This window comes from Ambystoma mexicanum, chromosome 2p (assembly GCF_040938575.1).
Source record: "Ambystoma mexicanum isolate Mex_15411 chromosome 2p, UKY_AmexF1_1, whole genome shotgun sequence".
NCBI classification, from domain to species: domain Eukaryota; kingdom Metazoa; phylum Chordata; class Amphibia; order Caudata; family Ambystomatidae; genus Ambystoma; species Ambystoma mexicanum.
Window position 1 is genome coordinate 1,181,813,965 of NC_090923.1, and position 23,928 is coordinate 1,181,837,892.

Consider the following 23,928-nt stretch of genomic DNA (forward strand, 5'->3'; position numbering starts at 1 on the left):
CCATTGCAAAGCACTCTATTTATGACCTCATGCATACAGGGGATTGATGATGGGGACCCAGGATTGGGTCATTAAGGTAGGCTTAGCATACACCAATCCCGGTGGTCCATTTAGCTTTCAAAGAGGGTCAAGCCCCTCTTTTGGGAAGATCATCTGAAGACTTTGCAAGGAGTAACAAGCAGAACTCAGCATTGGACCCTGGCTGAAGGTACAGTCTGCCTTACAGCTTTCGTCAGTGAAGGAAGGCTAGGATTTCCAAAGAGGGAAGCAAGATCGCTTCCCTAAACATCTCCCAGGGAACAGAGGGAGATACTGAATCCAGAGGACCCTCCAGCAGCTCCAAAATCGGTACCCAGCCAGCACATAGTGTGCCCTGCTAGGCTTTGCAGCAAGCTTCCTAGTTGGGAAGTGCCAGAGAGTCTCTGAACCAAACCAAGGACAAGGCCGTTGCTTGCAACACTCTCCTCAGCTTTGGGTCCTCTGCCTTAAAGGACAACACGAGCACAGTGAAGAAGCTAGGAGGAGTGCATCGACAAGCATCTACCGACGTTTTCCTTAAAGGACATTTTCAAGCCAGTCGAGCCTGCAATCGACCGCACCGCTGATTGTTGTTAGACTGCAGTCGCTAACGCCTTCCGCGATGCCTCGGCAAGGTCTTCAAACGCACCAACCAGCACTGAGACAGTGATTCCTCGCCCAGAGCCGCTGTGTAGGCCAGCCGAAGGCCTTAGTGACATTATTTTTACAACCCATTGCTCCTTTTGTGCTGAAACCAAGTATCCTTCAACTATTATGATTCATTACTTTACCAACTACCCTCCTGTCAGTATCCAGAGTGCACTCACTTTCCTTCTTTAAACTGTCTGTCCTCTGCATTGTTTTACAGGGTGGGTTGTATTTTGTAATGTGCTAGAACTGTCTGTTGTGATAATGATAAAGTAGATATTTTTACACAACCTTGACTGGACAGTCCCTTTTATATTGGGTAATAATTGTGTTTTTTTTTCCGCTGTATTGCAACTAACCAACGATCCACCACCTTGTGGAGATAAGCCTTCTGTTCACGTTACCAAAATTGGACAAGGAGGTTTATAATTTGCTTGTGTTTCCAATCTGTCCAGATCCCTTCTGGTGTACTACAGGTGTGGGGCTGATTGATGGTTTAGAAACCAATATTCCTCCCTAGACCACTGCTGGTGTCCGGAAGTTGATTCGTCACAATGTCATATTACAGATCTGAGGGTTCAGTGAAGTCAGTAGTCATGGCAGAGTTTGTGGGTACAGATATGCCTTTCCCATTCACTACCTGTCTGGATTTATTTGTTGAGGTGATGTTTGAGCATCTTTGAGATCCCTGGTTGGTGCTGTCAGGAAAAACCGGCGCTGGGCGGGAGTGTTGAAGGCCAATCATAGCCTTCGTTTGAGATGTAGTCATGACAGGGTGGTCGGGCCCTAGAAGGCCTCCACCATGTGTCTGCCTTTCCATGGTTTGTGGGTGCGTGTTATGAGAGTCTGAGATTTCAGGGCTCTGGAGTAGATGCTGTTGGCCAGCATTTAGCGGGCCTGGTGTTTGTTGTGTGTGGTCTGGTGTGTGAACATAACAAAACACTGATGGGCATATTCAATCTTGTTTCACCGAAGCTCTCCAAAAATCCTCTTATAGACTATCTGTGCTCTCAAGCAAACATCGGCACAGTATTTTATTAAAAAGCCATAAAGTAAGACTTTCCTGTGGCCCATGCGATAGATACATGTGCAGCAGTTGAATCATTGCATTCTTTTGTGCACACACAGAGGAAAGAGCCACATAACCTCTGGTTGCATCAAGCCGCTTTCATGTTGACATGTTCTTTACCTCCTGTATGAAGTAGCAATGGCTTCTATGTTCATTTTATCATAATGAGTGGTGAGATAGAGAAGTAAAGCCTTCTCTGCCCTGGCCTAGGAACCAACGTTTATTTAGGGATATACAGAGTCATTATGTGCATATATAGGGGCTATTAACATCACCTATGCATGTGTATGTGCTCCTCATGAGGAAAGCTCAGAAGGGCTTCCCGGGGACAGAGAGCCCACATCGTTACACAGCAGCCGGCAGTGAAGAACCTCATGAGCTCATTGAGTGCAGAGCGGCTTGTCTTTCTTGAGTGCATGGCACCTTGACTTTGTCTTTTGTCCACTGGTTACAGATGCCTCTCTTATTCTTTCTCTAGGCCTTTCGGAGAACCTCGCTGATTTCGAGAAGAGGAAACAGATCTATGGCATGAACTTCATCCCACCAAAGAAGGCCAAAACATTCCTGCAGTTAGTCTGGGAGGCTCTGCAGGACGTGACCCTCATCATCCTCGAGATTGCCGCCATCATATCCCTGGGCCTTTCATTCTATGCACCACCAGGAGAGGAGAGCGAAGGTGAGTGCACGTCACAGGCGTTCATCCTGCAAAGGCAGGGCTGACCACAGCTGAGCAAAGCCAGGAGGCTTCCCTCAACAGAAATATCCCTTACTGAAATATGTCTATTTCAATATCAACCACCTACTAGCATTCCAAACAATCAGAAATATTGCCACCAACGCACTGCCCTAGCAAAACCTCCTAGGATGCACCGACTTACCAGTATTACCCAAAGGTGCTGAGCCAGTATACCCACACCCCGCTCTTACTGTCAAGTATTACCCAAAGGTGCTGAGCCAGTATACCCACACCCCGCTCTTACTGTCAAAGACTTACCAAATAAATCAAACAACACGAACAATGTCACCCAAAAACACCGGACGAGGAGTATGCCCTCCCATCACACCCAAACCCCAAAGAAATCACACCAGCAGCACGACCCAAAATCGCTGAGACCATATGCTCTCCAATGGATCCCCTATCAACACAAAAAAGCCAAACCACACCACCAGTATCTTAGCAAAAGCACTGAGATGCTATAATCGCCCTGTCCACATCACCAGCAGTTCCTAGGAGGCACTGAAATAGTATTACCTTTCATGGATCCCCTAGAAACCTACCACACAACATGAAAGCACACCACCACTTTTACCCCAAAACACTATCCCTGAAATAGCAAGTTTACTGTTGCAGAAAAACATGGAATGAGAATTGTATTAATATGTGTTCGTTTTTTGAGGGTGCAGTAATCTACAGGGCAATGTGCATGAATTTGCCTGGGAAATATTGCATTTGTGAGACAATGTTGTTGATATTCCCAAACTCGCAAGAAACTCACAAGAAGAGCAGAGATTTAACTGAAGGAAGAACAGGAAGTAAACCCTCCCAAGCCACTACCTACACTTAAAGTTGTACTCTACATGCAACATTAAATGATGCATTCGCCATGGCCAGATAATACTATGCGAGCCAGCTAATATCACGGTGAATAGCAGTTCAAATAGCCAACATGCAGGCTTAGTTTAATTGTGTATCTGGTGCACAATTCATGCTTTGAGCCGGTAAGATAGCTCAGCCGGTTGAGCGCTCGATGCTGTGATTTGAGCGTGATCCGCAAGATTGATAAATGACTACCAATTTTGGTTGGGTGATATTGTATGTAAGTATGTGCTCTATAAAGCGCTATATAAATAACACATCATTATCATTTTCTATGTGTGTTAGAAACATTCTCAATGACTAGGGATGAAGTAGGAAGTAACATGCTAATAATATGCCTCGTGTCATTCGGGAGATGCTCATTCAGTCCTGCCTTTTTCTTTGCATTCTGTGGCTTATAGTTTGTCCATTAATAATAGCAACATCAAGACTATTACCCTCATTATGAGTGTATCGGTCTGGGAAAAATGACGATTAAACGGCTGGTAATACTGGATCCGGCATTTTTCATGGACTGGCACACTCCGACTTTGCTCATAGAGGTAGTGAACTACCGGAAGGCTTGACCTGCCGGGAGTTCAGGCCCCTACCGGCAAAGAATTGCCCCTATCACCAGCACCGCTTCCACCGGTGCCAGTGATGGGGGCACGCCCATTCCATGGAGTCCTATTAGAGCCGTTGCTGGCATCCGTAATATCCCGGTAACACCAGGATAGCAGACACCGGTAATGACAAGGCGAGTCTGCCGGTATTCCGCCGGTAGCACCAACGGGTTACCGGCAGACTCGTAATGAGGGCAAATATGTCCCTGAATGCAGAGAAACAAAGACTGGGCGAGTCTCTCCCAAATGAAATGGACATGTTGGCGTGTATGTACGACACATTGTGTGGGAGAAATATACATTCGTTATGCATATTCACTTGCCACTCCACACCATGCAACCCAGACTCAAGGAACAGACAGAATGTGCATTCCCAGAGATTCTGGTTTGATTTTATGGTGAAATCTGTTGCTGTTGATAAAGGGGAAGGCTATGGAAAATGTATGATTTAATATTGCATGTGAAATAACACTTCAAGGGTAGGTTGTGGCTGGAAACAGTTTTGGGCCAGTTTACTATCCGGTTTCATGGTTTCAGCTCTCCGAAATATCCCTAAGTTGCTTGGGGCGCGATACAAAACAACAAATACAAAAATAAGTAAATACATAAAAGAATAGTTGCCTACATGTGTAACCATTGCTTTTGAGAAAAGTGGGCAAAAGCCAAGGAGTTTTTTCTGATAAAGTATTTGACTGAACCCCAATTTCTTCCCAGATGTGGAAAAAAAAGCGTTTAGCTACGTTGAAGTACATTAAACAAAGAGAGGGTATGTGTAAGAGGGGCATTTTATATAGGGGGCAGCATAAGGCATGTGGGCGAGGGAAGAAAGGCGCTCGTTCTGGAGAGAGGAAGGAAAATAAGCAAAGAAGCCTCGGGGGTAACAAGTATGTGAGTATTATATGATTTCTGAAGTCCTTGGCCCTGGATCTCTAACCCAATGGTCCATCCCAAGAGCAAAGCTATGCCCCTCAAACAGGAGGGGTTCTGCTGGGACAGATCGTGCCCACTGCCCCACAAACATCTGAAGGTGAAGGAGTGGCTGAAGAGCAGAAATATAGCCGGTGACAGATGCTGAAACAGAGCAAGTAGGAGCCTCTAGTGTTATGGTCTGAAGGCAAATTATACAGAATTGTTAAGTTACAATAGAATGGTTCCTTGTCATTTCATCGCGGGATGTTTTTTCGCAGCTTTTTTTACCGCTGATTTTTTAATGAAAAAACTCATTGAATTTTAGAATTTTTTATTTTGGGGGGTTCCCCCCAAACAACCATCTCCTTTAAGTTTTTATCTATTCCCCAGCACCCACACCCCATATATATTTTTTTCTAACCCCCCCCCTAAAAATTTCGATGAGTTTTTTCATAAATAAATTTGAGGTAAAAAACCCTGTGAAAAAACATCCCGCGATGAAAGGACGTCGTACCCAATAGAACACAAGCAGACATTTATAAGTAAAACCTGTGCTGTACCAAAAATAGGGCTACACAGTCAACAGAACAGTGCTGGGGAAAGGTGGGAGGTCTTATCTCCCAAAGAAATGGAATTTAAGTTTAAATGAAACGTTGGGGTCAATTGAGGGGTTGCAGCATCACATTCTCACAAGCAGCACCCCAACTTACAGACACAGCATTGTAAAGCTCAAGACAGCTGCTGTTTTGAGGGTGAAGGCCTTTAAAATGCCACAAGAATATAAAAGTACACGTTTTGAACATATGTTACAGCCATGTATGAGTGACTGTTCTAATACAGAGACAGTTCGTGGCCCTCAGCCTGTATTTACAATTTACAGGCAAGCGTGGGGCAGAATGCATTCTACGCCTACTTGATTTGTAAACAAATCTTTAATGCATGTGGTCGGCATTTAGACAGTAGCCTCATTACACGGTAGGCAGTAAGGGATTACCGGCACCGGTAAGGGCACCGGTGCCGGTAATCCCTTACCGCCCTACTACGAGGTCCCTTAGCGGGTCCCTTCCCTAACGCCTGGGTTTCCCAGGCGTTACGGAAGGGACCCGCTAAGGGACTTCAGAGCTAATAACGGTACTGCAAATTGCGGTACCGTTATTAGCTCCTTCCCCATTCCCATTGAGCCCTATGGGGGCTCAAATGGGAATGGGGAATGGTCCCCGGAATGGGGACTTACCGGTCCCGCCAAGGTCGGAATGACCTGGTAAGTCCCCATTCCGGGAACACGGACCCGGAATAGGGCTAATATCGCCATGGCTACCGCCTACGGTGTAATGAGGCCCAAGATATTTTACAGGTTGAATTGGCACAGCATAAAATCTGTGGGCTTCAATGCAACAGCAAGGCTTCAACCATATTGGAGGAAAAAAGTGGGGTATAGTCTAAAGGAAAATGATGCTTTAAAAGGAGCTAATAGTTACAACAGAGCCCACCCAGGAATTGCTATATAACCGCACCTAATCCTGGACCGAAGGAGGGGCTGCAAAGTAAGCAGAAGAGTGCCTAGGAAAGGGTGGGAGGTCTTATCCTCCCCAAGAAATGGAATTTAAGTGTAAAGGAAGCTTTGGGGTCTATTAATGCATTGTAATACAACATTCTCACAAGCCGCATTTTATGTTACATATGCAGCAGGTTAAATATCAAGAAAGCAATCAATTAGGGGGTGTAAGCTTTAGCTGGGTGTAAAAGTACCAGCTTTCTAACATATGAACTGCCCATTGCCAAGGGTGCCTGTTCTAACACAGGTTTGTGGGCCTTAGCCTAAATTTACAATTTACAGGCACGCATGGGGCAGAAATGAAAGGTTTCCCACCGTAGTGACTAACATACTCCTGTTCCTCCATACTGTATGTGCGTCCCTCATTAGAAACGGAACCAGCACCTTTTTTTCTTCCAAAAAAAGAGCATTTCCACTTTAAATTTACAGGCGCGTGTAGGCGTGGCCACGGTGTGCCCACAGCGCCTGCCCTCCAGCGCCTCGACTCAGCCCCCTTGTCCGTGCCGGATGGCTAATCTAGCCTAACCTATTTTAAATGGGGACAGGACAGAGGGTTGAATTGTAAGCGGGGAGGGGACTATGGAATAGGAGTATGTTAGTCACTACAGCAAGTAACTTATAATTACTCCTATGTCCCGTTCCCTTTCCTCCATACTGTATGGGCAATTGCAGCCCATATAGCCCTTAGAGAAGAGTGTAGTTGTTTGTTTAGCAAACAAGTTCTTGTTATCAATTTTGGGGTTTCCCCTTAAGTAACCAAGGGTAATCCAGAAGTGGACCCCTTGCTCACTTTGCCTTAGAGAGGCTCAGCTTCACCTCACTGAGGAGGCCCAACAAGGCCCACACTCCTTGTCAAGTTGAGGACAGCTTGTCCAACTTGGGCATTTGCCCGGGCACAAGTAGTGCTTGCAAAAAGCAGATGGTGAAGTCCATGTGGCGGCTTTACTGATGTCCTTCCATTGCACCTGTCCCCCTGCTGATGCCTTAGCCTTTACCGTGTGAGCATGCATATTTTCAGGGAATAACCTTTTCTGCAGTTTATATGACTCACTGGTAGCTTCCACCATCCACCTGGCTATAGAAGCCTTGGATGCCTGACCTCCCAGTGAAGTACCGCCAAACGTGACAAGAAGGGCATCTGACTTCCTGAACTGTTTTGTCCGGTCAAGGTAGAAATTGAGAATCCTCCTGACGTCTAGGCAATGTAAAGATTTCTCCACCTCGGATTAAGGATCCGAAAAGAAGGTTGGGAGTACAATTTTCTTCTAGATGTGAAATGAGGAGACTACTTTCGGAAAGAATTTTGGATGCGTCCTCATGACCACTTTGTCCTTGTGGAAGACTGTAAGGCTGCGATGCCACCAACACCTAAGATCTCGCTAATGTGCCTGGCTGACATGAGGCCTACCAATAGTGCCGTCTTGAGCGTGACCCACTTGATGTCAGCAGTAGCCATGGCCTCGAACAGTTTGTGCATCAGTGCTGTTAGCAACACATTGAGATCCCACACAGGGTGAGGTTTACGGACTGGGGGATACAGCCTGGTCAGTCCCTGCAAATGACTCTTTGCCACTGGATTGGCCATGGAGAAAGATTCCCCTTCCATGTTCTTGTATGCTCCGATTGCCACTAGATATGTGAAATATCACATACACATGGTTGAGTACAGGCTACCCCACCCTGCCACACAGTATGATACAGGCAGTAACCAACAGCCAGACATGAGTATAAAACAGTCATCAACTAATAAATAATAAAACAAAATATGTTCACAGTTAATATTACAAAACAAGTATTAAAATGACACATAATAAGTTCATATGATAGCACAACTCATATACTTTGTATATTTCTCACAAAATCTGTCATAAATACAGCACAAAAACAGTGTGGTTCGTAGACAGTGTGATTTAGTGTACTATGTTGATCATAAGTGCACTATGTCGGTTCAATTGTTTTTGTTTCCATCTCAGAGGTAAACTGTTGACAATTCCAGTTTACATTTACATTGTTCCCTCTGGGCTTTCTTCAGGCCAGTACAGCTTAACGCAGTGTGGTCTACTTCTAAACTCCAACGACAATGTGGAGATGCCCCTAGTTTGTTTTAAAAACAAATGAAATATTGGAACTAATAGTGTTGCATGCTGCCTGTTGCAAGCTGCCCCTGATGAGCAAGTCGTCCAAATATGGATAGACATGGTGATCCCTGACTCGGAGCAGCGCCGCTATGGTGTTCATCAGGCTCATGAAGACGCAAGGTACAGAGTTGAGGCTGAACGGAAGCACTTTCTATTGGAAGTGCTGCCCCATCACTGTTAACTGCAGGAATTGCCTGCGTGCTGCCAAATCGGGACATTCGGGTATGCATCCTTTAGGTCCAGGGAGCACATTCATTCTCCCTTGCAGAGAGCCTCTGTGATCTGAGCTGGGGTCATTATCTTGAATTTCTTGAGTCGGAGGTAAAGGTTGATATAGGACAGATCGAGTACCACCCTCAGGCCAGCCTGGTTCTTTTTGGTGATGGCAAAGATTCTGGAATAGTAACCCGAGCACCTTTCAGTCGGGGGCACCTGCTCCACGGCCTTGTTCTGAATGAGAGAAGCTATAGCCAACATCAAAACCGGGGAACCTATCTGCAGCAAGGGGGCTGAAATTGTGTGCGGGGAGGGGACAGGGAAACAAAACCCTCCTGAAACCACAGAAAGCAGCCATGGGTTTTTTACAAGAGAACGCCATTACATTTCATGTAGAGCCAACCTGCCCCTCACTCGTGAGGGATGGACCGGGATGCCACCTTCATTGCTTCTTGGCCTCAGAGGCTGGGTTGGAGGAGGGAGACTGAAAGAACCCTTTTGAGGTGGCCCTCTAGTCCTGGTGCCACTGTAGATTAGGCAACCTGTTCGGCTGTCTGGACCTACGGTCCTGGAAGCCCCTAGAGACTCAGAACGACCCGTTATGCTGGGCTGATCTGCACTATGACCCAAAAGACTTCTTTTTATTGAGATCCTCATGTATAGAGGAGTGGAAGAGCTCTTCCCCTTTGAAAGGGAGATCCAGGATACACTCCTGCACAACCATCGTGAATTTGGTGGCATACAACCATGCTGCTTGCGTCATGTCTGAAGCCACACATATTCCTCTTGCTGCCATGTCAATGCGTTCCATGGTTGATTCCAGGAAATCCTGTGCCACTACTTTTGCTTCTGTAAATCCTGCCTGATGAGAGTGAGGTCTGGCAGGAAGTCAGCAATTTCCCTCCACAACCTTTGGTTTGCGGCTGCCAAGATAGCTCCTGAATTTACATGCGCCTTCCTCCCATAAGCCTCCAACAGCTTGTCTTCCTCACTAAGGAGGGCCACAGCCGAAGACTACGATGCCCCTGAGGTCTGTGGCTTGGCAAACAAGGATGCCGTCACAATTACAGATGAATGCTGCTGCGGCTGCGAGGGGAGGAGCATAGACCACCTATCTGTACTTGGCATCCAGCCTCTTCTTCATCAGCTGCGCTGAGTCAGGGTTCAGCCAGCCCTTTGTCGCTATGGTGGACATGCCCTTTTGTAAAGTTATGCCTGACCTGCTGTGTGTCCTGAGATCCAGTACCTCTACCAGCACACCAGGCTCTGGCTGTTCTTGCTGCGGGGCAGGTACCCCCAAAAACTCTGCTTGCCCTTCCATGTGATCATTGAAGGCCTTGACCAACACTGAGGCCGCTATGTCCTCATCATCACCTGTGTCCTTGCCTGCTTGTGCTGCCACCCCCCCCGCCCGTGGCACATCGACTTGTACCCCTGAAACAGGGACCGGATAGGCTCTGCTGGTTCCTGCGGTCCAGGTGCACCCTCAGCTTGGGGAGACCCGGGCTGCCCCCCAGCCCCCATTTCCCTGAGGAGGGGTAGGTTGAGCCTGCACTGGTTTGGGTTGAGCTGGCACCTCCTGCTGCAAAGGTGGGACAGGGGGGAGGGGACCACCCTTTGAATTAAAGATTTAAGGAGGCCTGTCATCTGCTGTGACCTGATGAGCCATATAAAACGTTCCTCGTAATGCGGTGGAGCCAAAGGGGTCGGCGTAGTGGGGATTCCCCAGCCAGAGTTGGCCGCGGGCCATAGGCCTCTTCTGAGTCCCGCTGCTCTGAGTGAACCACAGTATAGTGGTTATTGTGGGTTATGCTGGGCACCAATGCACTGGAGGGTAAACCATTCCACCCTAGGGGTAAAATCCGGCCTCCATAGGGCCGAAGACTACCCAGAGGAGCAGCTAGCAGTAGGGATGGTACGCTCCCTGGGAGATGAGTCACGGCCCGGTCCCATCTTGTCACTCAACGCCATTTTGCTTGTGGAGGATTTATCAGGAATGTGCAGGAAATTACTGTCCGGCATGGAGCCTGAGTCCCCAGGCCCCTAAGGGCACCTCGAACAGTAGCTCGGTGCTGGATACGACCTCAGGAGGACCCCCAGAAGGCTTGGCGACCTCATGCTTTTGCCTAGTAGTCCAGTGTAAAGGCATCCCCTCAGGCCTAGGTCCGGTCCGAGCTCATGTGTGCCCCTCGGGACATGTCCCGGTACCAGAGTGTTGCTGTCCCTCAGCTCCTGTCTCGGGAGGACAGAGAGGCCCTTGGTCCGAGGATCGGTACCTCTAGGAGTCTTGAGATTTTGGCTGGTGTTAGGGTCCTCAGAACCCCTCCTGCTCAGTGGAATCCCTGGAAAGGAATCCCCCTTGTGGGGTGCTTTAGTAAAAACGTTTGCGCTTAACTTGTCTGCCTTGCTTCTGCGTTGCACAAAGACCTTCAGATGGTCTGGAGGGGATGCTGTGATGATCTCCCTCCACCGCCCCAAACGGTTCCTCAGTGAGCTCAGTGTAAGGGCGTGACATATGGCTCAATCTTCCCACCGATGACCACCCTGGAGACACCTGCAAAAGCCTATTTGTGCCGAGATGTGTCCAGGCAGGCAATGCACAAGAGGCGGGTAGAGATTGAAAAAAACAGCGACAAAAATGGCAAACTCTGTGGAGGCTGCAGGAAGAAGGTCCGATCCTGTCAGTGGAAAAGGGGACTGAGGCCAGACGCCAGAGGGCGGGCTTTGGTGCGTGGTCATGCCCATAGCCACACCTGTACATTTAAAGAGAAAATGCTATTTTTTGGAAGTAAAAATGTTTCCGGTCCGGTCCCTAAGGAGTATGGAGGAAAGTGGTCGGGGCATAGGAGTAAGCACTTTACTTGTACTTGATTTGTAAACAAATCTTTAATGCACATACAGGGCAGTTAGACAAGATATTGTAAAGGTTAAATTGGCACAGACTTAAGATCTGTGGGCTGCAATGGCACGGCATGGTTCAATCATATTGCAGAAACGAAAATGGGGTTATTGTCCGAAGGCGATTTATACGGCGAATTATACAGAATGTTTGAAATGGGGCAAATATATAAAATAGAACAAGGTTGGCATTTCTACATAACGGCTCTTAACTCTGTGCAGGCCGCTGCCAAATAAGGTGCTTCACAGTAAGCACCCCAGTGATGGGGAAGGTCTTATCTCCCAAAATAATTTAATTTAAGTTTAAAGCAAGCGTTGAGGTCTATTAGTTATTTGAGTTATTGAGATATGCGATCATTGTAATTGACTGTCTTTTTGGATTGGATAGTACCCTCTAACTAAATGTTCACCTCACACATCTCTAATTGGTTGATTTTGTGGTAAGCTATATGATGTGTGTTTTCACTACAGAAATAGGAAATAGAAATTCTCATCTCCTTTGGTAGTGTCACATGTTCATTCCATAACTCTCCTAGTGTAATGACATCAGCAAAAACTAGTAAAAGCATAATGTTGTCAATTTAAATACGTTGCTTAATAAGCATGGTTTGGAAATGCTTTACACTGTAGAAAATGGTGACATTTGATTCGTCTGTAGTAGTTGTTTTCAATGATCTGATTTGTGTTTCTCTAGGATGAGTTGACCCAATCTATTATTTCTAGCACTCCAAAGCTTGCTTGAATATGTACTAAGCTCATGCTTTCTGAAAATCAACGTTCTCCCTTTTACAAATGATCATTGGTCATATTCCTACCATATATCACCAAAAACCTATGGGCAATTCTGGCAATACTTGATTTAATACATTCCTGTTTTGAAGATGTCCTTTACTATCAAACACACAGAAGCGTGAAAGTTGTAACGCACTCACAGTCAAATAAAAGTTAGAAATCTGCTTCTTGACAGATAATAAATCATGTTATATCGTGAAATCGTTAGACCCATCACTCTTCTTGATGTTCCTGCTCGTGGCACATATGCAAGATGCCTCTGAAGGTTGTGATCAGAGATGAGCTTTGCATCTGCTATGGAAAGTTAATCATTCCACTCGAATTCCCCCACGCCTGCACTTGTCCCCTTCTCCCCTCCCCCACACCTGTATGCGCACCTGCACGATGTGCATGTACCATGCCTTGAAGACCGTCTATCTGTTTTTCCCTTGTCTCCCGCCTTGAATGGTTGCGCCTTGAAACACTTGTGTATAGACGCATTGCAAATGAAAAATAAATAAATAAACTGGCAATTAGATTCATTGAGCTGTCCAGACAAACATCTAGTCATTTCGGACACCACACAACGTGTTTCTTTCTCCGTATTTAAATGCATTTTCTGACACTAGTTACTGAGTGTTTGAATAGATAATCATCTATTATTCCTAAAAGATTTGCTTGTGAAATCTTAGAAAGTATTTATATGATACTTTCCTAATACTGCACCAGCAGGCAGAAGGCATTGCAAGGGGTGATGGGCCATAGAAAGCACTGTGGACAGGTTTTCATATTAGGATGTCAGTTGTAATGCATTGTGTCATTACCAGTGAAGCATTCTAGCGACACATGGTATGCAATGTTTCCTCTGAGGAGGAAACGTGGCAGTTTGCATGCTTCTGCGCCCTCTTCCGATTGTAGAGCATTGCAACGAGTGGCCCGGCATAGACATCATTGCCGTAGGTGAGCCATGCAAGTGCAGATGGCTTAAGCCTGACTTTATGGCTGCATGCATTTGCAGTGTAAATGACAGGTTGGTATGGAACATTACTCCCAAATTGTAGGCTTGGGTAATGGGGGTAGGGTAACATTGACACTGGTTTTGACAATGGTGGGGTCCAACGTTCCATAATGGCCCAGTGGTGAGAATTCTAGTTGTGAGGCATTTAAGCAGAGACGACAGGCAGCCACACATCCTTGGATCAGAAGGAGATAACCTCTCGCCATGTGGCTACACCTGGAGCATTCATGGATTTAGTGCTATAACTGAATGTCGTCAGCACACATTTAGAATCTGATTTCATAACTGCTGAGAACCTGCGCGAGAGGGACCAGGTATATGTGTGACAGAATCAGAGAGAGCGAATATCCTTGAGGCATCCTGACAGCGGATCTTGGAGGCCAGAGGTATGAAAACGGCCACATTGAGCCTGATCAGTATGGTCGGTCAAAAAGGAGGTGGTCTATGTGAGAGCAATGTTTTCAATGATCATCATATTATCGAAATGGCTGAATACGATACAATGATCTACTGTATCCAATATTGCTGATGAGGCAAACATAATTAAGATGTAAGAAGGACTCGGGTAGCTGGCTTGAAGCAGCGCTTGGTGACCAGCTTCTGTGCTTCAATGGGGGTGGAAGCCTGATCGAAAAATGCATAGTAAGCCATTTCTCTCAATGTGTGGAAAGAGTAGGGCGGCTACACATCTTCAAGGGCATGGATGATGCATAGAACCCAAGAGTCATTTGGAAGATTGATTGGACACCTGGGTCTGCTTTACATTTTTTGAGTGGGGTGATGATGGTGTGCTTGAGTTTGGGAAGCTTCACCCTAATTTAGGTAGGGGTTGGTGAGTAGTGTGAAGGTTGGAGCAATACAGACATGACTGAAACTGCCCACTTTGGTGTTACAGATGTCATGTCCTGGCAACACAAGTGTTATGGACTTTATATACGTCTTGTAGCATCAGATGAGAGCACTAAGGTGCACTCTTAGAACATAGGCAGGGGGATTGAGGCTCATGATGGATCAGATTGATGAGCAGATTTAGCAGCTCCATTTCCAGACTTGCCATTGTAGGGCCTCAAGTCATCACTGAGCTGTTGGTCCATGTGGCAGGATCATGTGAAAGAGTCAACTCCCTAAAGAATCTGTACTGCTCCTTCTGGAAGATGGCCACTAAAGCAAACATGCTTTGGATGTAGATCATTTTCGTAGGGTGACTTAACTTCTTCTTGTTGTTCTTCTATTATGAATCAAGCAAGCTGAGTGGTTAGAAAGGAATTTTAGATTTTCTCTGAAGTCTTTAGACCATCCTCCCTCAGCACATGAAACGGTTCATGGGCATGCGCTTTGTTAGAATTAGGCTTCCAGCAATTGAGGAGAACCATGAAGTCCAGTACATTGATTTCATCTTTTTCAAGTGCATGAAGGGGTCACAAGGTCAACTCCTGAGTAGAGTGTTGGGTGAAGGTATCTAGTCTAAACCTTCTAAGACCCATGGGGCAGAAAGGGGAGAGAGCTCATTTGCCATCAGAAAATGGTAGTACCAAATGAGTGGTGGATAGTTGGACATATTACTGTTGCTTTCAACATATCTTTAGGTACATTTTATAAAACCAGGGTATCTCCTCTCCAAAGCATTCTAGACATGCTGTCACAAGATCTTCTGAGGAAACAGCAGCTCAAGACTGTGCCCAGATGTGCAGGATGGTTTTGAAAAAGCTGCGTGAAATCCACACACTCCACACATGTCTAATCATCTCTTGTGCACCCATGCTACCGGTGGCATCAGACGATTTGGCAAACTCACCCAAGATACAAAAGTGAGGTCAGATCAGATGCTGGGCCAATTTGTGCAGCTCCAATCAAAGAGCTGTGGGGTGCCTGATGATGAGGGTGTGTGTAGACCACTGCGATTATAATACCCTGGGACTTCTTCAGGGAACTGGGAAAGACAACAAGGGAGTTTGTCTGGGAAGGCAAGAAGGCGTGGATAAGCGGTCACCTATTAGAGGCATCAAAGAGGACCGGAGGGCTGGCCTCCCCTAACTTCCAACAATACTATGTAGCTGCGCAAATGAGGGTGATTCGGGAATGATTCCTTCAAGACCAGGGGAAGCAATGGACCCAGATGGACAGAGCGGTGGCCCAACATGACCTGGGGGAGGTCCTCTGGCTCCCTCGCAATAGCAGACCACAACACCTCTATAAGGGCGCGATTACAAAAGCCCTAGCAGACACATGGGATAGATTGGTTAAAGAAAAAGGATTAAAACATACCCATCACTGTTCACCCCAATATTTAATAACAAGGACTTCCACCAGGGACGGGGGCAGGGGGCCTTTGAAGCATGGAGAAAGGGGGGCTGCAGGAAGATCAGGGATATGTTCACGGAGGACAGGATAAAAACCTTCCAGGAATGCAAACTTGACTTCGCAGTGGGGGAAGGCGAAAGGCTGCAGTACTGCCAAATAAGGCATTGGGTTATGAACAAGGAAGTGAGACAAGCCGCCACTAGACAGCTCACACAGTTTGGGAAGTTTCTTCTGACCAATGGCGGCACCAGTGACTTCATATCAAGCCTTTATAAAACACTGGAAGGGGGCGGCTCTGCTGCATAGATGGCCATACATGGACTGATCGGTACCTGTATGTCAGCCAACTCTTGTTAAATTCCAACAAGACAGAGATTGCCCTGTTCGGACCTAAACCTCTCCACAAAGAGGATAAATGTCCCCTGCCTCCGGCCTTGCTGGGTACCGAATAAAAATGTGTTCCTAGGTTGAAAAACCTTGGCTGTATATGGCAGAATAATAGGAGCTGTGAAGGCCAAATCGGAGCTAAAGTGCAAGCTGTTTTTAATCCCTGCGACTACTCAGACAAGCTCTTCCTTTTGTCCCTGTGAATGATTATGCTACAGTGGTGGGAGCTTTAGTAAACTCACATCTGGACTATTGTAAAAGTCTTTTAGCTGGGGTGCTGGCTAAAGAAATTCAAAGACTTCAAAAGGTGCAAAATGCAGTGGTCTGAATGGTGTTTGGGGTTGGAATATCCACACCCATCTCCAGGTTACGGCGTTCTCTTCACTGGTACAGTGGGGTACAGGATCAGGTTTAAGATCATTTGCCTGATATATAAAAGTCTTAATAACTTGGTTCCTGCATACTTGACTGAAACTTGAAGGTTTTATCAGCTAACACGGGCCCTCCGATCCCAGGACAAGTTACACTTGACAGTTCCTCATCATCCTGTGTCTTCAGGAGTGATGGGAGATTTTTGTTTTTTGGCCCTAACGCATCAAACCGTCTCCCATTGGAGATTAGGAAGCTGGAATCCTTTCCTAAACTCAGCAAAGCAGTTAAAACGTACTTCTTTAAATAATTATAGGAACAGCTAAATATCTGTTTTTGAACTGGTCTGTCCATCAGCTTAGGATTGTTTAAACCTGTTGCTGGCATGTCATCTGCGCCTAGATTCGATTCAGTTTGTATAGAGCGCGGTATAAATGTCTCAATCAATCAGCACCTGGCCTACACTTTGTTGTAGTCCAGGCCTGGGATCTCTCTACATGAAATGGCATTGGAGTAGATCAATGCAACTTCACCATCCTTACCAAAGTTTATATTTTTGCAGAGGCTAATGTACCATTGGGGATGTAACCCTGCATAGATGATGTCTCTATCAGAGAACCAGTACTCGTGATTGCCTGAACGAGAAGCAATGAGATGTGGAGTATATTGGTCTTCTAAGCTGCATAGTGTCTGCTAAGCACTACCCCAGAGAGGTTGATGATAGGTGTGGGCACCCATTCAGGGGAGCATTCAAAAGCCCTTATGGTGCCAGGAACTGGAATTGAGACGCTGGTAGTTGGTGTTGTTGGTTGAGTCATAGCATTGGTGACATACTATTTTTACTTCTTGTACGTACCACTGGTTTATGTAATGTATTGTCCCCTTTCCCATCTGTCCTTGTAATCCCATACATATCCTATTTGTACCATGTGTATATCCTATTTTGTAATGCTCTGTAAACCTTAAGCTTCACGTATACTTGTAACCCTTTGCGCCCAGATACCTTTGGGTTTGGTGCGCCGTACAAATAAAACAAACAAACAAAACAAACAAACGGAGCATCCTCTGCTAGGATGAATGGGAGTTGTGGTAGCTATTGTCAGGGAGAAAGGTGGGTGTCAAGAACTGGATAAAAGTCCCATGTCATTGATATTAGTGGGTGTAACATTGTCACGCGTGAAGTCTGAGTGGATCAAACAGATGCCAATCTTCGCCTTTCCCTCTGCGATTATCAGCAGGCCTTTATCAAACATATCTTCCACTGCTGCTCCACCAGGGAGAAAGGCAACCATCAATCACAGGAGAGCCAATGCACTGCTTCTTGCTGGACCCCCTAGAAAACATACAACTCTGACTAGAGTTTTTCTTTAACCAAGCCACCCAGGGGGGAGTGAGAATCAACATGCTGGGACTGATCGAGGGACAAAGCTTCACAATGAAGCCATGACTAACTGCAAGAATAACTCCCAAAAGACATTGCCAAGTGATATGTTGCTCTCATTATGCCCTTACGAATGTAAGAAGGCTGCCTTGGCCCATAAGTACTCTTTAACTCTCTGCTAGTTCCTAGTGAGAAAAACCACAATTTTGAAGTGGTGTAATTTGCAAACGCTCTAATAGGCAATACTAAATATTTCTGTGTATTCTTGCCATTTTCCATTCTCCGAACATGTGCCAGTCTTTTCCTTGGATTTTTCTTCAGGTGCTCCTGACATTACTGCTCTGCCCCTTTCAGCCTCCTTACTGCTGGGGTTTGATAGGAAACATTTTATGAAAGCTCCAGATGAATCTTGGGGTAAAACTTGATAGCTAGCAAGAGCATTCGTTGGGTCCATATCCTTTTCAGTCAATGAGGTACTGTAATTGTGCCCTATTTATTCTGAGTCTGGTATCATTTATACCTCAAACTCTGACTGATCCTCTACCACTATAAGTGGTGGTACTTCCTATTCTCTACTATTGGAATTTGCCATTTTCTGACATGAGATTCTGGATGAATCTGCTAACTCTTAGGTAATTCTAATTTCATGGATACTCAATTCACCATTCCAGCACCAGAAATGGCCCCAGAATGTGCAGTGTGAATTTGTTGCGACATCAAAGAAGCAAAATGTGACTGTTTGGTGAGTGAATCTACCACTACCAGGATTTTCAAGCAAACTCCTGATTCAGGAGGTGCCACCACAAAGTGCATGGAGAAACTCTACCATAGCAAATCTGGCCTAGGCAGGGCACATACATTTCCAGTTGGAGCTCCCCAGCTCTTTTTAATCTGGCACATACTATGCAAGATTAAATATAATTCTCTATTTTTGCCCGCATTTCTGGCCACCAGAATGTGTGTGACACTTAGTGGATTGTTCATCTAACTAATGCTTGGGTGTCCTGTAAATATATTATTGTAGAAGTATTGTAAAGCCAATGCTTTAGACACTGGGCCTCATCACGAGTTGGGCGGTATCCCGGCAGTATTACCACTGGGATACCGCCGGGGCTAATAACGTTACCGCCAAGCTCAGAGCTGGGGGTAAATGGAGCAAAACCCGTGATTTGGCAGACCCTTACATGCGGTGGTAATAGCGTTACCGCTGTATTTAAGGGTTAGCGCCAAACTCGTGATGAGGCTGACTGTCTCCGGTAGTAAAATTGGCTTCTGTATCCATATCTCATGGGCCAATGTGCTACATAGTGTCCTTTCCATGAACGTTGTTCCTTCTGTGGGGACAGTGACTCTCCTTTCACCACCAACATCAATCCCTTTGTGTCCTGTCTTGCTATCATGACACTGTCACAAGCTTTGGCAATATATATGGCTCAAGTTTCTGTGCTCTTTATCCATCTGTAGGATTCAGCACAGTGTATCTGCTTTTCCAGGCCTACTGTTGGGCCGATAAGGGTTCTCAATGTGGAACCTAGAAAAGAAGAGCATCCATCTTGCATGACTGTGATTAGCACCTTTCATTGTTATAAAAAATCCCAAATTCTTATGATCAGTCTATTAAATTTAAGAACCTGCTGACCCGTCTAAGTAGTGCCACCACTGCCTAATCACTGCTTTGATTGCCAGCAATTCATTATCATAGGTCACATTGTTCTGTTCAGTATTCCTCAGTGAGCAACAACAATATGCAATTGGATACCATTCATCAGCTCATTCATCTATGTGTGACAGTATTGTCCCTATCACTGTGGCTGACACAACCCTTTCCACAGTAAATGTCTGGTTATGATCCGGATGTCGTAGGATAGGTGCTGAGGTAAAGGCCTTCCGTATTTTTCTGGTTTGGCCCCCAATTGAACGTCACATTTTTATAGTTAAACTCTTAATTGCTGAAAAAGTTTCTTAAAGCGCCTACAAAAATTGGCAAATCCTAAAATTTGCGGGTCCTCTTGCATCAAAGCAGGAGTCCGCTAATTCAACACTGTCTCCATCTTTACTTGGTCCATAGTGATCCCTTCTATTGCTATGTGGAAACCCAAATAATCCACTGCTGTCATTTCAAATGAACATTTCTTACGTTTGGCAAAGAGATAGTGTTTCCTTGAACCGGCCAATACTTCCCGTACATGCTCTTTATGTCTTTCCAGTGATGGAAAATATATCAAGATGTCATCCAACCAGACAATTAAAAATGCATCCAGTAAGCCCAGAAGATATAATTGATCAAATGTTGAAATGCGGTCAAAGCATTATATGCATCAAACAGCACATAAACCAAACAGTATTCCAAGTGGGCAAAGTGCCCACATCTGGTGTTAAACACAGTTTTCCATGTGTCCAATTCCTTTGTTCACATTAAATTATAAGTCCCTTTAAGATCTAGTTAATGGAGGTTAATGGCAAGGGATACCCTATTCTGTATTGGGATGACGTCAAGCTCACAAAAGTCAACAGGGTCTCAGCTGTCCAACCGCCTTTTGTACAAAAAATACTGAGCACCTACTGGTGAAGTAGAGTGCCTTATAAAAACCCTTATCAGGGTTTTATCTGAATATTGCTATTCTCAAATCAGCATCTGTGCTAATAATGTCAAATGTGATAGTCTATATATCCTATTTGTGTTACGATTATCACTGTGTTGATTTCCTGGCGCCTGATTTCCCTGTGCCACCGGGAGATTACAACCCTGGTGGCCCGGAAGTCAGGTGGCGGTAAATTGTAATTCCCCATTCCCATACGGGGACCACGGAAGCTCAGGCACTGTTGTTAATGATGCCGGTGCTCCTGTGACGGGTCTGCCTACTGTGACTGCTGCGGTCGGCAGGGTCAGACGTGTTGGGCATGGCGGCTCTGGCAGGCAGACCCGTAGTTTGCCGGTCCAGAAACAACGGTGCCGGTAAGCTTACCAGCACCGTCATTTCCAGACCGGCAACATTAGAATGAGTCTCATAGGGTCCATTTCACCTACAATATATGGGCATGTTTTCCTTATGGCGCCTCTCTCTCTCTCCATACTGATTGGAGTCCATTTAATGTTCCCAATTCTCCTCTCCTCATTACTTTTCATCCTCCTGCCATGTAATTATTGCTCAATTTGCAAGGCCAAAGTGATCAGGGCCATGCTACGTATTGGTATATATACAACCAAGGCTAACAAATCTTTACCATCGTCCCTGAGACCTGCACAGAGAACTGCCATCAGACTGGTCATTCCATTGTGCTGCAGCTATTAGCCACATAGGGAATGATCTCACCTGTTCCTTGTTTTAAATTCATGAATTCTGTATGCACTTCTTGTTTTAGCAGTTTCTCTTCAAATAAGAAAGATCATTTTGCGATGAACATGCCATAATGCTTTAGACACGAATCCGAAATTAATATTACCTTCAGTTATCAGCAGGTCTTTAGAAATTGTAGGTCTGCATCTAACCTGAAGGGGGAAAACGGGGCACCCCAAACCCTGGAGAGACAAGGCACTGCTTCTTCCTGAACCACCTAGAAAATACAACACAACTCTGATCAGGGGTTTTCTGGAACCAACTCAGCCAACATGGGGTTTAGACTAAATGCGAGCTTACACAGTCTGAGGTTACAGGCAGTGTTACCCCAGCATGTTCTAAGGCATCTTCGAGCGGAGTATGAGACCACGGCTGGGAAAACCGTCTGGCAAAAAGGGTAAAATCTTGATACCATATCTGGTTCACAGTGGAGTGAAAGTTTAGGTGGCACAAAGGGGATAGGGGACAGGATACCCACGGTAAGGGTAAGGGAAACCAAGGCTGCACTAACAAGGTCTATCAAGATGGCTGCCTTGACCCTAAAGTAGTACTCTTTAACACTTCATGTGTTCCTAGTCACAAACAGCGCCATCTTGAAGTGGTGCAATTCTCATTCTGCCTAATGAGAAATAGTAACATTTCTGTATCTCCCTTGCCGCTTTCCCTCACCCATACATCTTCCCTTGGTCTCCTATTTGCATGAGCACGGTGTCTATGTTCCTGACAGGTCCAGCATCACTGAAACGAACGACATCTACTACATCAATGGGAGACTTGGAGCAGAGATGAGATGAGTGGGTGTCTGCTAAATGAGGCAAGCTAACAGTCAATGGCGGTATCTAAGGCGGGCCCTAGGGCAGTGTTCATGGGACTTCTTTGCATCTCACTCAATGGAACCACGGCTGCGCTGTTAACCTAAAGAAAGAAGAGGGAAACAATGAGGGCTAGATTGTAAGTCAAGCAAATCAACACTCATGCAAAGGCTTTGAATGATTCAAATCTGAAATGAAAATCCATCAGACTGCAATGGTGACCCTTGGACATAGCGTTAACCAACTGCCTGATATTTGCCATTAACCTCCACCACAATGGTACAGAGAAATATAAATCACTAGCTGTACCAGGCACATCATATGCTGATCTAGCACCTGCTCTCTCTGTCTTTCTCTCTCTCTCTCTCTCTCTCTCTCTCTCTCTCTCTCTCTCTTTCTCTATCTCTCTCTCTCTCTCTCTTTCAACCTCTCTCTATTCCCCCCCTTCTCTCACTCTGTCTCACTTTTGACTCGGTTTCTCTGTGGGCAAGAGACACATTGCCAGGTGGGCGTTTTCCAGAACAACCCTCGATTTTACTGACAGCGGCATGAGTAGAGAAAACAACACTGATATTTTGAAGGATATTAGGAAGTGTTGGGTTGTTTTATGGATAAAAGAAGAATAAGGGCGGAGACTGCCAAGCGGAACAGGCAAGATGGCTGCCTGATTATAATGATCCTCCCATCTGATTCTCTACTCTTCGATGTGAGCCTCTATCAGAGAACTGCGCACTGCATCTTCCCCCCTGGACACCCCAGGAGTTTGGATATCAAGTCCGTAGCTGCTCAATGATGAAACACCTAAAGTTGGAGGCTACGGGGGAAGACAGGGTTGCTGCATCAGAAGCAGGCTTCTAATTTGGAAGGGCGACACATCAGGGCTGCGGGGGCAGGTGAAGAGTTGGACCTGCAGCACTCCGGAATGAGAAGGTGAGCCATTTAGAGAAACATCCCAGGCTCCTCAACATCCAGGAGAGCAGATTCAGTTTAGTTTAGTTTAGTTTATTATTTATAATGCGCAGTTATACCCAGGGGTATCAGGGCGCAGCATGTACAAGAATATGCGAAACTTGGTTACAAGGTGTAAAAAGTACAAATTGGCGTAGGGAGAATGTACAGAACAGCAGAGAAAACAATCAATATATACAATATATACACAATAGGAGTACACAGCTTGCAGTGACGCGAGCAGGACGGAAAGGTATGGAGAAGGATGTGCAGACTCTGGGCGACGAATGATGCCACTGTCTCGGAGGGCTATCTGCAGCTCAGGGTCACTCAGCATGAGACAGAACTGGCACAGCGGGTTTAAGCAGCGAGCCACAGGTAGAGTGACTGACATGGAGATTTGCTGGTCTATGGAAGTTGCCTTTGGAAAACATGGGCTGTAGTCAGGAGAAGAATCTAGGCTGTGAGACCCTAACTGAAGATAGAAAAAGAAAGTCCATAGTCAAATTGAGTGCAATGGTGAGTAGGCAGATGCCGGGGGCCCAAGAGGTCCTAAGAAGGCATCACCAAAGACAGAGCCTGAAGATGTAGCCATGATTTGAGGCTTGGCAAGGAATGTTTCATTCAGTGAAGGCAGTATAGCTTGTGAAGGAGTGGGATATGCATGAGCCGGCTCGGCCACTTGTTCAGACATCGGTGACTAAGGAAGTGCAACTTACACATTAAAGAGGTTTGTGGAAGTAGAGGATGTAAAGACCAATGCCTGTGATTGGTCTGTGATTAGGGGTGGGACAGCTGTCTGTGAACAGGTTTCTCTCGTGGAGGGTACCTTTGTGAGACTGCATTGGCAAGCACGAATGGGGTGGTGGCGAGGCATACCAATGCGGAACTCAGCATACTCTCATTGCAGCGCTCCCGAAGGCCCCGGGCTGATTAAGAAATGGGCGCACATC

The 23,928-nt window shown here is 45.9% G+C and overlaps 1 protein-coding gene across 9 annotated transcripts in view; it reads left to right on the forward strand.

Annotated features, from left to right (window-relative positions):
* The window catches only part of ATP2B3 (ATPase plasma membrane Ca2+ transporting 3), a 1,317,805-nt gene that overhangs the window by 608,359 nt on the left and 685,518 nt on the right, over nucleotides 1-23,928 (forward strand). For all 9 annotated transcript variants that reach the window (XR_011302157.1, XR_011302158.1, XR_011302159.1 and 6 more), the window contains exon 4: nucleotides 2,214-2,411. Coding sequence is in view for 6 of the 9 variants with exons in the window: in XM_069645362.1 (XP_069501463.1) it covers nucleotides 2,214-2,411 (198 nt within the window). In the remaining 3 variants the exon portion in view is untranslated. The remainder of the gene's footprint in view (nucleotides 1-2,213; nucleotides 2,412-23,928) is intronic.